At 42.5% G+C, this 13,560-nt stretch overlaps 1 protein-coding gene across 1 annotated transcript in view; it reads right to left on the bottom strand.

Annotated features, from left to right (window-relative positions):
- The window catches only part of LOC125013380 (protocadherin-16-like), a 78,381-nt gene extending 66,197 nt beyond the window's left edge, over positions 1–12,184 (bottom strand). The window contains exons 1-2 of the mRNA XM_047594008.1: positions 11,801–12,184; positions 5,014–6,834 (exon numbers count right to left, since the gene is read on the bottom strand). Of these exons, the coding sequence (XP_047449964.1) occupies positions 5,014–6,813 (1,800 nt within the window). The 5' untranslated portion in view covers positions 6,814–6,834; positions 11,801–12,184. The remainder of the gene's footprint in view (positions 1–5,013; positions 6,835–11,800) is intronic.
- Positions 12,185–13,560: the final 1,376 nt, after the last annotated feature.

The raw sequence follows: 13,560 nt of genomic DNA, 5'->3' as shown, positions 1-13,560 counted from the left end.
AACTACATACAGTCAAGTAACTTTTGATGATGATATGAGACAGATGATGTTTGATCTATGGTGTTAAAGTTTAGCTCGTGAAATCTAAATCTATTGCTGGCTTACTGGTAAACCAGTTTTTAAATGTTTTGACCTTTCCATTAGTTCAGCTTACTATTCACATATTTGCTTGCAGAAAGTGTTTGTTTATGTCCAAATAATGTGCAAAAACACAAAAAAATCCCTCAGAGCTCAACACATGCAACAGACATGTATCTGTTGTATGGCAAAATAAAATTTTTATATTTATGTTGGTATGTGACTCATATATGTTTCTTTAAATTATCACACATTTCCAGTTAATTCACATTAATGTTCATAAATTCAAACAAATTTCCAAAATTCCCAGACTAAAGTTTACATGGCAAGTTTCCAAAAATTTACCAGAAATTGTCCATCCCTTTGCAACCCTGCTCACTACTGCTACTGCTGGTTGTGTTTTGTATGACTGGACAGAAAAAAAGCTGATCTGAAGACATTTGAGAAATTATGATGGACACATTTTATCCATGTTTAATATGATTAATCATAATTATTATTATAACAGAGGAAACGTTCCAGCTCCTGCTGGATAGTACAATACAGTAGTTACACTTTAAGTCCTTGAAAGCGATTTTCCTTCCGTCTTGTTTCAGAGTTTGGCGTGAACCCTCCAGAGATTTGGTTTTACACTAATGAACAGAATTTTCTCACAGCTTCTGGATTCAGCCACATCACAGTAGAAACCTTCCCCACAATATTCTCTTCTTTCTGTGCTGTCAGGAAGCGAGCCGAAGGACTTGCTGATGGACCTCCGAGCACAATGAAATGCCCTCGGCTGTCTCAGGCGCAGCAGCTTTGACCCCAACAGCCACATTCTATCCAGATGTACATTGGTGTTTATGTTCGCTTCATTGCCCCTGCAAGGCCCAGGAGTAAGTGTTCAAGGAAGTCTTACATTCAAGAACACATTAAGTAGCACATCCAGTTTCCTGCAATTTTACCGTTCCCCGAAAATACAGCTACACCGCAGCGCCACAGTGAAGCTTGGTAGTTAGCAGGAGGAAAAAGAAACAGAAGAGAGACCAAAAGCAGAGTCAGCTTTGCCTCAAGCTAAACCAGTCTCACAGGAAGGCAAGCCAGTCTGGTATTAAAACAGACAAGTGAACATTTCGCTTGAAATAAACCATCCCCAGAAAAAATGTCTGGTGAGAATTGATAACATGGTTTGTGCACCAAAATACCAGCCCGGAACTGGCAATTTCACTCATCCCCGTGGTTAGTCTCACTTATTTGCAAAAAGATCATCTGAAAAGCTTTAATTGACATGAAATTTAACTTTTCGTGTAAAAAGAGTGATTGTCCAATCAGGTGTCCCAGACATTTCACATGTTTGGGCAAAAGTCGAAAGTGAGCAATGCTGCAAAATGCGACGGTCATTTGCGAGCAGCAGCAACAGTAAGATGTCGAATACGTTTTCAGAAATTGAATTTACTGTTCACATGGCCCCAATAACAACAAACTAATTTCAGCTATAGATCTCACATTCCATTAAGTCTGGAGTCTGCTCTGCAGGAAGCACACACACAAAAAAAGAATAAGACTGCGACAAGGAAGGTGTTATTCAAGAAAATGGCCTCATAGGAGGATAGAGCAGAAGCAATTTCTGCAAATGCAGAATATTGACTATAGTCCAGCAAGCTTTATGAACATTTCTCGATAAGAAGAAACCCCACTTTTCATCAGCTATTACAGAATTGAGGTCTGCTGTACTGGTATCAGTGTTACTAGCACCTGCCTAGTGGTTACCAGCAGGTGGTCACTATAGTACAAAAAGACTGGGAAACTGTGAGGGTAGTGTGTGAAAGAAACACATTCTTCAATCGTTCATACGTTCTCTCCATGGCAATTATGAGTTTTCTTTTTCCTCCTCAGACTGATTGCTTTTATGTTGGCAGGAATGGAGAAGTGATTCAGAGTGCCACTTCACTGAGGTACCTCTTTCAACTAGGCTTCCTTTACCGAGTTCAGTGTGAAATAATGAGTGTGCTTGAGTGTAGTTGATTGTTGCGCTGCTGAAAAGACATTGTGTCTACAGTTATCTAAACTAAAAAAAAAAAAAAAAAAGTTTATCATGTTGCCAAAGCATTACAATCCCACACAATGTAACTACTGTTTTATCAAGGGAAGTGATGTTTGGTTTAAAAAATTGCCATGGCCTCATAGAGACGGGAAACACTTGGGCAGCAGAGGAACTGATAAATTCAGTTTGAGTTACAGCTCCACGAAAGAATAATGCCCAAATGTTTGTTCCTTCAATCGCAGCAATCAGCGCTGGTCTCGTGTTGCTGAGGGGGGTTGCAGCGGTGACAAGCGGCCCATTCTGTCGTGAACATAGGGGAGGTGAGTTTAAAAATTAGGCCTGGCCTGTCCTCACACCTAGATAATGAGAAATGAAGTGAGATCAGATAAGCGTTTTTAGAGGGCCAGACTGAAGGACAGACAAGGAAGCCCCCCTGCTCATGTCACCTCCGCTGCTCATGCGAACGCCTGTCAGGGTTCATTTCCCCCTCCGCTGCCCGGAGACTCCCTCTCGCCTTTCTACTGGAGCCAGAACAACCCCCCCAAAGCAGACAGAGGGGCAATTCTGAGCAGAGACCCTCCACATTAAGCAGAAACCACAATGATATGAAGTGTAAATTATTCCCCAGTGTACGATTCTGGCGTAAGCGACTCAAAAGTTAAAAAAAGAAAACACCAAGGAGAATGAATGGCTTACTCTCAAAGCCAAGACAACTATGCCTTGCTTTACTGAATTTGGATATATTAAAGCTGGTTCATGAGCCTCATTATTCCTAACAACATCTTGTATTACTCTTCCCCATCCGTGTCAAGAATCAAAAGCCCCTACGCTTAACTGATCTAATATGATCTAAGTTATGCTTTACTGACTTGTGAGTAATTACTTTTTCATCTAATTACTTTGGCATCACTCTAAGAGAAGTTCACACATTTGCACTTGATTGAATGCATGATCACAATCCACGGAGTAAGACAGAGATACGAAACGGGGCAAGAGAACATAAGCGAAGACTGCGACCAGTTATGTTTTCGTTGTGGTTTCTCCGCGACATCAGATCTGTGGTGTAACTCTTTTATTTGCCCTCTACGCCATCCAGAAAACTTGGAAAGCTAATCATGGAGAATGGCATTAGTAATGCCTCATGAAACACATTCCACAACGCAGCTCGTACTTCTGAAAATGTTGTTTTTCATGTCGTATTTGATTTCCCCGCGTGAAAAATGACCCATTTTCTTTGCTGCAGATCTTACATATTGAATTACAAGACTGACTGCTGTTAATAGGCTTAAGTTCTTATTTTTAGTTATCTTTCCCCCCCACACACACTTTGAAATTAAAAAGTCGTCCATAAACCGAATGATGTGCAGCGGAAAGTGACAAAATACCACAGGCGCAGTACTGTGAAGCTAGACAACGCTAGAATAATGGTGAACTGTTGCGCTGGTGACCTGCAGAGTATATAGAAAAAAAAAATCAAGCAACTTCAAACATCTGAATTAATGGTCTCAATACCCATATTGTAATTTTTCTTTTCGACAGCACCGTGTGTATAAAAAAAAAAAAAAAAGGGAGGGAATTTCACCAAAGAAGAAAAAAGGCAGTCATCAGATGTCATGCTGTGATGTTTGGATGTAGAGCTGGCACCCTAAGTAAGAGCAGTCTGTTCTCACATGGCCAGCCAAACACACGTCTGCAGCATCCAGGGAGGCCCAAGAGAGGCCAGAGACCAGAGGCTTTGAAGAACTACTTTATACTGAACCACTGATCAAGCAGATCATACTGTGAGTATGATCTTTTAAGCTGTCTGAGTGTAGGTTAGGTAAAGACAAAAAGGGGAAAGACAAAACTCGAGTTTAAAAGAAAACACAACAAGGGTTTTACACATTCGTCTGAGAACAGTGACCGCAGAGATTTACAGTTCTCTAAAACATATATTTTTAAATTATGAATTGGTTCACTTTCCAGAATCCACAATCAATTTCAGTACATCCCCCTTTCTTCTCATCCTTGTGGTCCTTTTTTTTTTTGGTGATTTATAATTACAGGACCTCCCACAAGAAGTAGTTTCTATTTCTACATTAAAGCCAGGTGTCACAGTAAGGTCTGCGCCTCCCTTTCCTGAAGCCAAACTCTGGGCAAAGATCTCATCTTCGGGCCCTTTCATCTGGATCACACTCGACATTCAACTCCTTGATCCGTGTGCAGCACTACTGCAGACACTTCTAAACACAAGCTTTGCAAGAAACTACTTGAATGAATTTTACAGCTGATTATCTCAGTTCTCTTTTTGTAATTGCTGTAATTTAACAAGACGGGAAAGGACAGCATGAGAAAACAATATTAGAAAAAAAAAAGAAAAGATGACTGCTGTCGCACGGGGTGCTGTAATTTGTCTGAACTTTAATTCACATTGTCGCCTTTGGCCATTATTTCTCACGCTCAACAAGCCTAATTAAGGTGCCTTTTGAGAGTGAAGCGACATCTATTTCTGTGGATAAAGCCCTGTATTTGTCTGCCAGTGAATTTGTGAAAAACCCCTTTGTGCATGGGCTGACAGAGGACTTTACACTGCCTCTGCTACCCTGGAAACCTTTTGAGAGGTGAAGGAGAGGACAGCCAAAGAGGAGATCATCTTGGCCTACGATTGCAGGTAAATCCTCCCTAAGGCTGTCCAATTTAAACAGTATTACCATTAAAAAATAACTCTTCATAGAGGAATGAAACGAATCAACAAACTCTGACAAACTTCCCTTCTATTTATCTAATAAATTCCCATTTGTTATGTTCTTTGCAATTGCCCCCGTGTGCCCCCAAGTAGAGTACAAATTCTTGCATGAGCTCAGCCTTAAAGTGTGGGAGTGTTGTACAAAATCAATCAATCCATAAATTAAAACTCCAGGAAAATGGCCTACCTCAAGAATGCAGGTCCCTGGAGCTGTGTTCTCCTTGATGGACACGTTGTAGAAGTTCTTCTCAAATACAGGTTCATTGTCATTTATATCCTGAAGTAGGATGTTTACCACAGCAGTAGATGAAAGGGGTGGTTTCCCTCCATCTGTGGCCACTACAGTTATACTTGGACTAGGGTTCTTTTCATAATCCAAATGAGAGAGGGTGGTGATAATGCCCGTAATGGAGTCTATACTGAACCAGCTGTGGTATACACTTTGGTCTTGTACAATGCTGTAGCTAATGTCCCCATTAGGCCCCTGGTCTTTATCTCTAGCTGTTACTTGTAACACAAAGCTTCCGGGAAATACAACTTCAGGGATGACCTGTCTGTACACAGGCTGGTCAAACAGAGGAGGGTTGTCATTGATGTCGGTCACTTGAATGATGAAGGAGGACTCAGCCCTGAGAGGGGGTGTGCCAGAGTCTGTTGCCATCACCCTCAGGTCATAGGTGTCCCTCTCCTCTCGGTCCAAAACCTGATCCACACACATCAGATAGATGATGCTGTCTTTAGTCGTCAGGGCAAACTTCCCATCACCGCCTTCTAGTGACACGTTGACATTGGCATACTCTCCGTAGTCTGGGTCAGTGACTGAGATCCGGGCTACGTACTGGCCTGGCTGCGCCCCTTCTGAGATTCTAGGAGATCCATCCTCACTGAGAAAGATGATGGTCATTGTGGGCTGGTTGTCGTTGTAGTCTCTGACGTGGATGGTGACAAATGCGTTGGTCACTTCCGGGTGGGTTGCATTGTCTTGCGCCTGAACCACCAGCTCATGGACTCTCCTCATCTCAAAGTCCAGCGGCTTGTTGAGGGTGATGATGCCGGTGCGAGACTCTATGACGAAGTATCGGTCTGGGTCACTTTGTCTCCTGTTGATTTCATAAAGCACCATCCCGTTGTCTCCCTCATCAGCATCTGTGGCAAAAACTTGCAGAATGTTGCTTCCTGGTTGGAGGTTCTCGGATATTATAGCATGGTAGCGGCTCTGATTAAAAACAGGAGCGTTGTCATTAATATCTTGCACAGCAATGTCCAATGTCATCTGGTCAGTCCTCTTGGGGGAACCACCATCAAAGGCCTCCAGTGATAGAGTATATGTGGATCTTTTCTCTCTGTCTAAGACGGCATTGACCACCAAATCCAGATAGAGAACTTCACTGCTTCCCCTTCTGGTCTCCAACGTGAATGCTTGTCCAACATTTCCATCCTTGATAAGGTAACCCTGTGTTGTAAGTTGGCCTTTATCACTATCAACAGCTGGCTCAAGAGGAAACCTTGTGCCGATGGCTGTCTGCTCGGGAATTTTAAACGTGGCCCGTTTTCTGGGGAACGTTGGGGCGTGGTCATTTATATCATTCACCTTGATGGTGACCTCCACCGTCACGCCTGTCATGGTGACTGCAATGAAGTTGTATCTATCCCTTAATTCCCTGTCCAGAACTTTGGCGGTTTTAATAATGCCTGTACTTTCATCTATGTCTAAATCACTACCCACCCCTGTGCCCTCGTGGTCTGAGATGAAATACAAGGATGTCGTGATGCCAGGAGGAAGTCCTGCACTGATGTCACCCACGATTGTGCCTGCTGGTTGTTCTTCATCAAGCTGTAGCTCGAGGGTCCCCAGAACCGTGGGTGAATAGATCGCTAAAAGCTCCAGGGTCACATACACCATTAGCACTATCCTTTTGCTCCACCAACCATCACGGTGCAAAGGATCCATGATAGACTTCCCAAAACCCTTGGCAGCTGTCTTCATTTTGGCCCCTCCGTTGTAAACCTGGAGACACATAAAAAAGAAAAGCTGAGCAATATCAAAACCTCTCAACGGCAGAAACTGAAACTTAGGGGGCTGCAAATGTGTATTATTTTTATAGTGAGTTATTTTAAGAAGAATAGGTGCATGCCTTAAACACTTTCCCACATGTTTTATTGGCTCTCTTCCCAACCACGCCACATACAGTTTTCCTACACTTCTTAGTTCACCTAATAAGTCAACACCTTGTTCTTCCTACATACCAAAAAGCTCTCCTTTGCTAAAGAAACATCAAAACCACAGACCACAGCATACCACCTCAAACAGTGAGCCTTTTGCCATTGCTATTCAGCTCTAATTCAAAAGGTGCGAGAATCATTTTTGCCAGCCTACCCAGTGTGTTCGCCAGAGCAGCACCCTCTCATGTAAGTCTGGGAGGCGATGTCCTAGATTTAATATTTAACACCGCATTTAGCTCTCATGGAGTGTCTTAAAACACTCCTCCAAGAACTATTTAAAATATTAAACTCTCCCAAGGCAAACATATCCATCCAACTTCCAAGAATAAAACGCTTGGGTGTTAAATTGAGGAGGGAAAAATATTCAAATATTGACATTCAAAAGCGGCGATAGTATTAGAATTCCTTGCACAAACAATAGAAACTCTAGTAATAGGCCCACAGTGCTGCAGAGGATCTGTAACTGAGACTGAGACACTGTGGAGCAATGTGGAAATTGTTCAACTAGACTGCCACCATCTGCAGAATAATCCAAAACCACCAAGTGTCTGGCACACAGAAAAATTATTGTGTCGCTTTCATTAAATAAAAAGACCAGCTTCCAATTGTCTGTGGTTCTGTCTAAATGTGTGTAATTCATAACTGCTTTAAGATGCTTGAAACGGAAGCTTTGCTTTCGTTCTGAGGAAACGTACACAGAAGCACATTAGGCTGTTGAGTTTCTGATGAAGGCTCTTCAAGGCTCCCCCCAGTGGTTTAACTGATACCTGCACGGAAATGTTCACAAGTCACACTGCGCATCTGCGTGTGAGCGTGTCTGCGTGTGTGTGTGTTTCTGTGCATGCGGGTGCGCACACTAAATGCCTCCCATGTGTCCCTGAACGCTGTGTGGCGATCTGTCTCAGCCGCGGTGGTAACAGTGTGTTTGAGTGACAGAGCCGTGCAGCAGAATTGAAGGGCTCCATGCAGTCTACCTCTTTCCCTTTTTCTGGCTCTGCAGCATTGTAATTGAGGTCTGCTGGAAGTTGGCCATAAGCACACAAGATTCCAGGGCTAATTTCAGTCTGCCGTGATTCAGAGCCCACAACACTGACGATGCTAACTTTAACGTCATAAATTGGTTTGAGTTCAGCTCGGTGTAGGTAATGAGCAATCTTGGAGGGGCGGGCGAGGGGGGGGCGATCATCTTGTTGTGTAATATGACATGAGCTTCTGTGCCGATAACAGGAACAACTCCAGACTTATTCAACAGTTAGTAAAAGACAGTCCATTTCTTATTTCAATTCCTTTTTCCGGGACCATGATAACTGCAAAGACCGTGAATGACAAGCACTACAAATTCACCATCTTGTACTTCAAGTTGTTTTGTGAGTGGAGTTCTAAGCAAAAGAAAAATGAGAAATGCAAAAAAAGAAAAAAAAGAAAAAGAAAACCCATGACAGGCTGAAGAGGTTGACAGCACTTGAGCTTTAAAGTCTCAGTATTGATTTACTTTACTCTAACACTGGGGAAGAACTTTTACAAAGCTCTCTCCAAAGCACAAAGGACAGCTTTTCAAGGCCAGAATCTTTGACCAAAGGCCGCAACTTAAATAATGCTCTTTTTGGTTGAGCTACAGTGGAGGACCTCTGCAGTGCAGCAGAGCCTAATGGATATAGCAGACATGCTGCAGTTGGGTAATTTCACAATACCAGTTTAAGTTGGATATGTGCTTTAAAAATGTGAAGTTAAAGAGATGTTTCTGCTCTAAGCTAACAAACACTGTCACCACCCCACAAAGGCCCGCATAGCTGGGAGTTTCATGTCTGAAGCAGCACTCAGGATAGATCCATGCTTGTATTTTAGAGAAAAAAAAAAAAAAAAAAAAGAGCTCTGTAAGAACAGCTGAAAGTTGAAAGCTATTGCATTTTTGGAAACCATTGTCCCATTGTGGTTGGGATTCAAGCAATTTTCTTGTATCCCTGTCTTAGATTACAATGAGTCTCTCTTGAACAGGATTAACCTCAATGGATCCTCAGCAAAACCAGCAACACACTGAATGAACATATCACTTTAACTTTGTTGAGGTTGTTCTTCTCAAACCACCACACAGCAGTTGTGCAACACATCGTGTACACCTTATTGTTACAGTAGCACTGACCTGCTTTCTTTTGAATCCTTAAAAACCAAGTCAACCCGACCAAATCCCAGGTTTTCAGGATTTACATACAGAATGAAACCTCTGTTTGAATACTGTCGGTATGGTGGGGACTTTGCTAGTGTGACTGAAATGAGCATCCCTGGCAGATGTGACAAAGTAAATCAAAACTGTCACAGTGCCAAGTCATATCACTTCACCTGAAAATACATATATTAACGACTGCCTTTATACTGAATAACCGTTAAACGTTCATCTTAACTAAAACAATAAAGCACAATAATAGATATAGTCTCAAATATAGCTTAGGTACCTAAACTGAGTTTCTGATCTACAGTGACCCAAATCTGGGTTAAAGCTCTCCATTCATCAAAAACCAAAAGGCAGTACTTCAGCTGCACGACTTTAATTAGCACAACCAAACCATTTGCACCACCAACAGGCCAAGAGGGACAACTATAGTGACAGCCCACGTGAAATGAGCTCCTAATTCCATGTCATGATTCCAGTTAACTCAAAGAAAACTTCTGTGGTTTCGAGAACATGCCAGCCTGCCTGAGGCTCAATGGAGCCGTAATTGAAACCACAGACAGGGCTGCAGATTGACTGGACACGAGGATGACAGGCTTAGCACAAAGCAAACTAAAATGCTCTGAATGTTTGCCAGACTAAGTGCCGCGTTTCTGTGCCCTGCATTAGTCTTTGAAACTTCGGTCCCTGGGCATGTAGAAAAAAAAAAAAGACTAGGAAAAGTCATCACTGACCATCATGGCCATAACAAACACAGTATTGGGGAGGCACGCTGGCTTCTTTTATCACAGCGAATCCCCCCAGCCCTGTGTTCAGAGGGTCCATGACAAGAAGGATCGCCTCTTTCCCACAGCAAGAGCAGCATGGGTTGGTTCAGCTGTTTGTGTAAGATGTTCTGAATTAAAAAAAAAAAAAAAAAAAACCCACACACCTAATATCTTTGAAAATGACACCATTTGACATTGCACTGGCAGCACTAGTGATTGCATCATTAATAACACATGTGCATCGAGTTACAGTAGCAGGGGTGCGAGAAGTAACAACAGCACTACGACTAAGGTAAAAGTTCACCTCGTGTGTGAACTGTCATACACGATCTCACTTCTGAACAGAACTGCTCTGATTAGGATCCTAAAAATGAAAGAGTGAACTGCGGAGGTTGTGCAGCCTCTTGGCAGAACACCCTCCAAGGCTGTGGTTGACGAATCATTATTTTACTGATGACGACATCGCAAGGAGATGAGTTAAACCGCAGCCAGGCGATTTCCAGACACGCTAGACAACAAGCAACTTTGTGGGTGGTGCTGGCGTGGCCTTACTGGGGAAAACATATTTTGTTTTTCATTCTTTCTTTTCTAATCTTGAACGCTAGCTTCATCAACAGCATATGCACCAAGCTAGTGAAGCGATTACATCATGCACTGCACCAAGGATTTATGACACACTTCTTGGATTGTTACAAGAAGTGGGTGAACTTCTGGTTTTATCCATCAGCGATGCTTTTTGTTGATGTGTTTGCTTGTTTGTTCGCTATCTCTGTGAATTATAAATTCTGACTGGATGATGTTCTAGACCAGAGGTGCCACAACAGAGAAAGTGAAAATAGTATAGAAACAGATGTACTACAATACACTTTTTTTCTTAAGTTTTAGCCAATACTGGTCTATTAGGCACATGTTATGTTTATTTAAGTGCTAAATATTCTGTCATAAACTGGCAGCAGAAACTTAAACAGAAATTCAACCAAAAGCAGGACTTGTTCCCCTCAAACTTAAAGGAAAAAAGGGGAAAAAAAGAAATAAATAAATGAAAAACTTTGAAAGGAGGAGCTTGGAGTCGTCGAGGTATCTAAATTTTTTTTTTAATTTTTTATTTTTTTATTTAATGCTGCATAATTACGCGGCTGCACCATGGCAACCATCACTCTCTAAAGTGCGCGGTGACGGAACCCAGTGGAGACTTAATTAATTTATTAATTGAGGGAAAGGAACACCTATTCACGGTCAGTGAACACAAGTCTGCCATCACAATGACTGCGCTGACATGTGGGTAATCATTTGGTATGTGTTCGACCGGATTGAGAGGGAGGCAAAAAGGCGCAGCGGAGAAGAATACAATAACTCCATAGGTTGACCAATTTGGGAGGAATGTCTGCGTCTCAGGGGGGCTTTAATAAGGTGCGACAAAACAGGCAGTTAATTTTTATTATTTTTTTTATTTATTTTTTTGGGCTGCTCTTCGTAGTGTGCACAGGGATTATCTATGTAGTAGAAAAAATGATTGCAGAGACCGTCTGGTAAAATGATATAGCCATTACTAGCATTGGATAAGGTTTTAACTAAAATCCGAACTTTTAAAGGTAAATAACGTGAGGCGGCTGCAGGGCACACTTAGATATCGGCGTGCGTAAAAGTAGCCTTAAGTCGGTGAGTTTCACACATATCCCTCCACCACAATCGCCTACAACGGCCACAATATACGGATATGTTATAAAGAAAGGAGGCAAGCGATGACCTGGTGGACAATTCCTCCACACCAGGTTACTTTGCGAAGTGGGGCGATGTTGGCTGTGATGGATACTCACATTCGTCTGTTCCCCTGCCGCGTTTTTTAAGATGATCCAGTCGTGTTTCAAGACTTAAATTCTTCTCAGTATTCCCCTATGAAGACCAAGTAGTACACAGTAAAAGTTACATCCATTTCAGGTCGGGAAAAAAAAGAAGCGTGTTCTTTGCCAGTGACTCTGGAGATTTCCCCCCGTTGCCCACTATTAGTTTATTTGTTTCCCATTCCTTGAGAGACGAAAACATTCAAAGTAACAATGGAAACTTGGGTCTCGTAAAAGTTTCCGATTGTCCTCTTCTAGTGGACGTTATCAACTTATCGGCGTCCTCTGCCTGTCTGCTTGTCTGTCTGACTGTCTGTCTGTCCGGTCGCAGACACACTGCTGCAGCACGCTAACTGAAGCCAAACGATGTGGGGGCCGAGCGGTGGACGTCCGTCTCCAAAATCTAATTTATTCAACACGTGACGAAGCGCAACCTCCTGCTCCTCTCTTCTTTGCTGCTGCTGCTGCTGTGATCACTACAAGGAGCCACACCGACTGCAGCGAGGCAGACCAGGTTATTGCTGAACTTTGGTGCCACCATCCTATGCAAAAGGGAAGTGTAAATCAACTGCAACTTGCAATGCACCAAAGGGCTTATCTCAGTTGTCTGAAAATGGGCTGAAAGGAATGAAAATTGCCTGGAAACGTGCGCTGTGGCAATATATGTCAACCATATGTGTTTAAAAACGTATCTCCAGTTCCACAGATTGATGTGTTTATGGCCCGGCAAAGGATAAAGCAAGTACGGACTATTTACAGAAAGAAGATTCATTTTAAGATCCTATTGGCAAGTGTTAATGCTCATTTTAATGGATATTAAATAACTCTGACAGAGTGAGGTTGATCTATTACCCACGTGCTATACCTTCACAAAAACAATTCCATCAAGAGCATCATAAAGACGCCAAGCCATCACAGGGCAGCAGCTTCCTTTAGAAGTTGCAAGAAGCCTCCTTGGGGTATTTTTCTGCTTTGTAAAGAGACAATGTCTGTAACTTTTCCTCATTTCTCATGACTCTTTAAATGAGCATGCACTACATTTTTCCTCTACTCCCGAGAGGAGCTCCGCTTTTATTTCTTATAGCGCTGGAGCCACGTCCCCCGGCTTCATGTTGTTGTCAATCACCGAATGCTCTGAAAGTTATTAAACTCTTGTCACTTTGCATTTAGAGCACATAAACAAGAGAATAACACGGGGGGGGCCCCCGCTGTCTCACTGAGAAACATCTGACATCAATGGGATGAATGCATGCGGGGTTCAGTGATCTTTCTTGCTATCATCAATCAAGAAATATATTTTAGTACAGACTTTTAGCGCTGCCAAAACAAAATATAGGCATGTGATTTATTGTGAAGTCATATTAGCCAAATACAGCGACAACATTCAGGAGTCAGTCGTAGTAATATAGCTGTAGTGCTTCCGCCGATGAAGAAAAATCCATGTTACTAAGAGAAGTTTGGTCAATCTGTACTGTAATTTAACATTTTCGCAGTTTAACTTTTTCTTTTTACCTGCAGGCGACTCTATGTCTCTCTACTCTCACTCTGTGAACTGTATTATCACCAAGTGGAATGTGCTCCAGCAGTGGCAGCTTCTCATTACGACTGTGACAGCAGAGCAGGGGGAAGGCAAACTCACACGGACGTGCATGTTGTACGTACACACCAGTGTAACGACACGCCGAGAGAGTAGCCTGGAGACTTACTTCCACACAAAGACAGTCTTTCACATTATT

This window comes from Mugil cephalus, chromosome 9, assembly GCF_022458985.1.
Source record: "Mugil cephalus isolate CIBA_MC_2020 chromosome 9, CIBA_Mcephalus_1.1, whole genome shotgun sequence".
NCBI classification, from domain to species: domain Eukaryota; kingdom Metazoa; phylum Chordata; class Actinopteri; order Mugiliformes; family Mugilidae; genus Mugil; species Mugil cephalus.
This window is presented reverse-complemented; position numbering and strand designations above follow the sequence as displayed.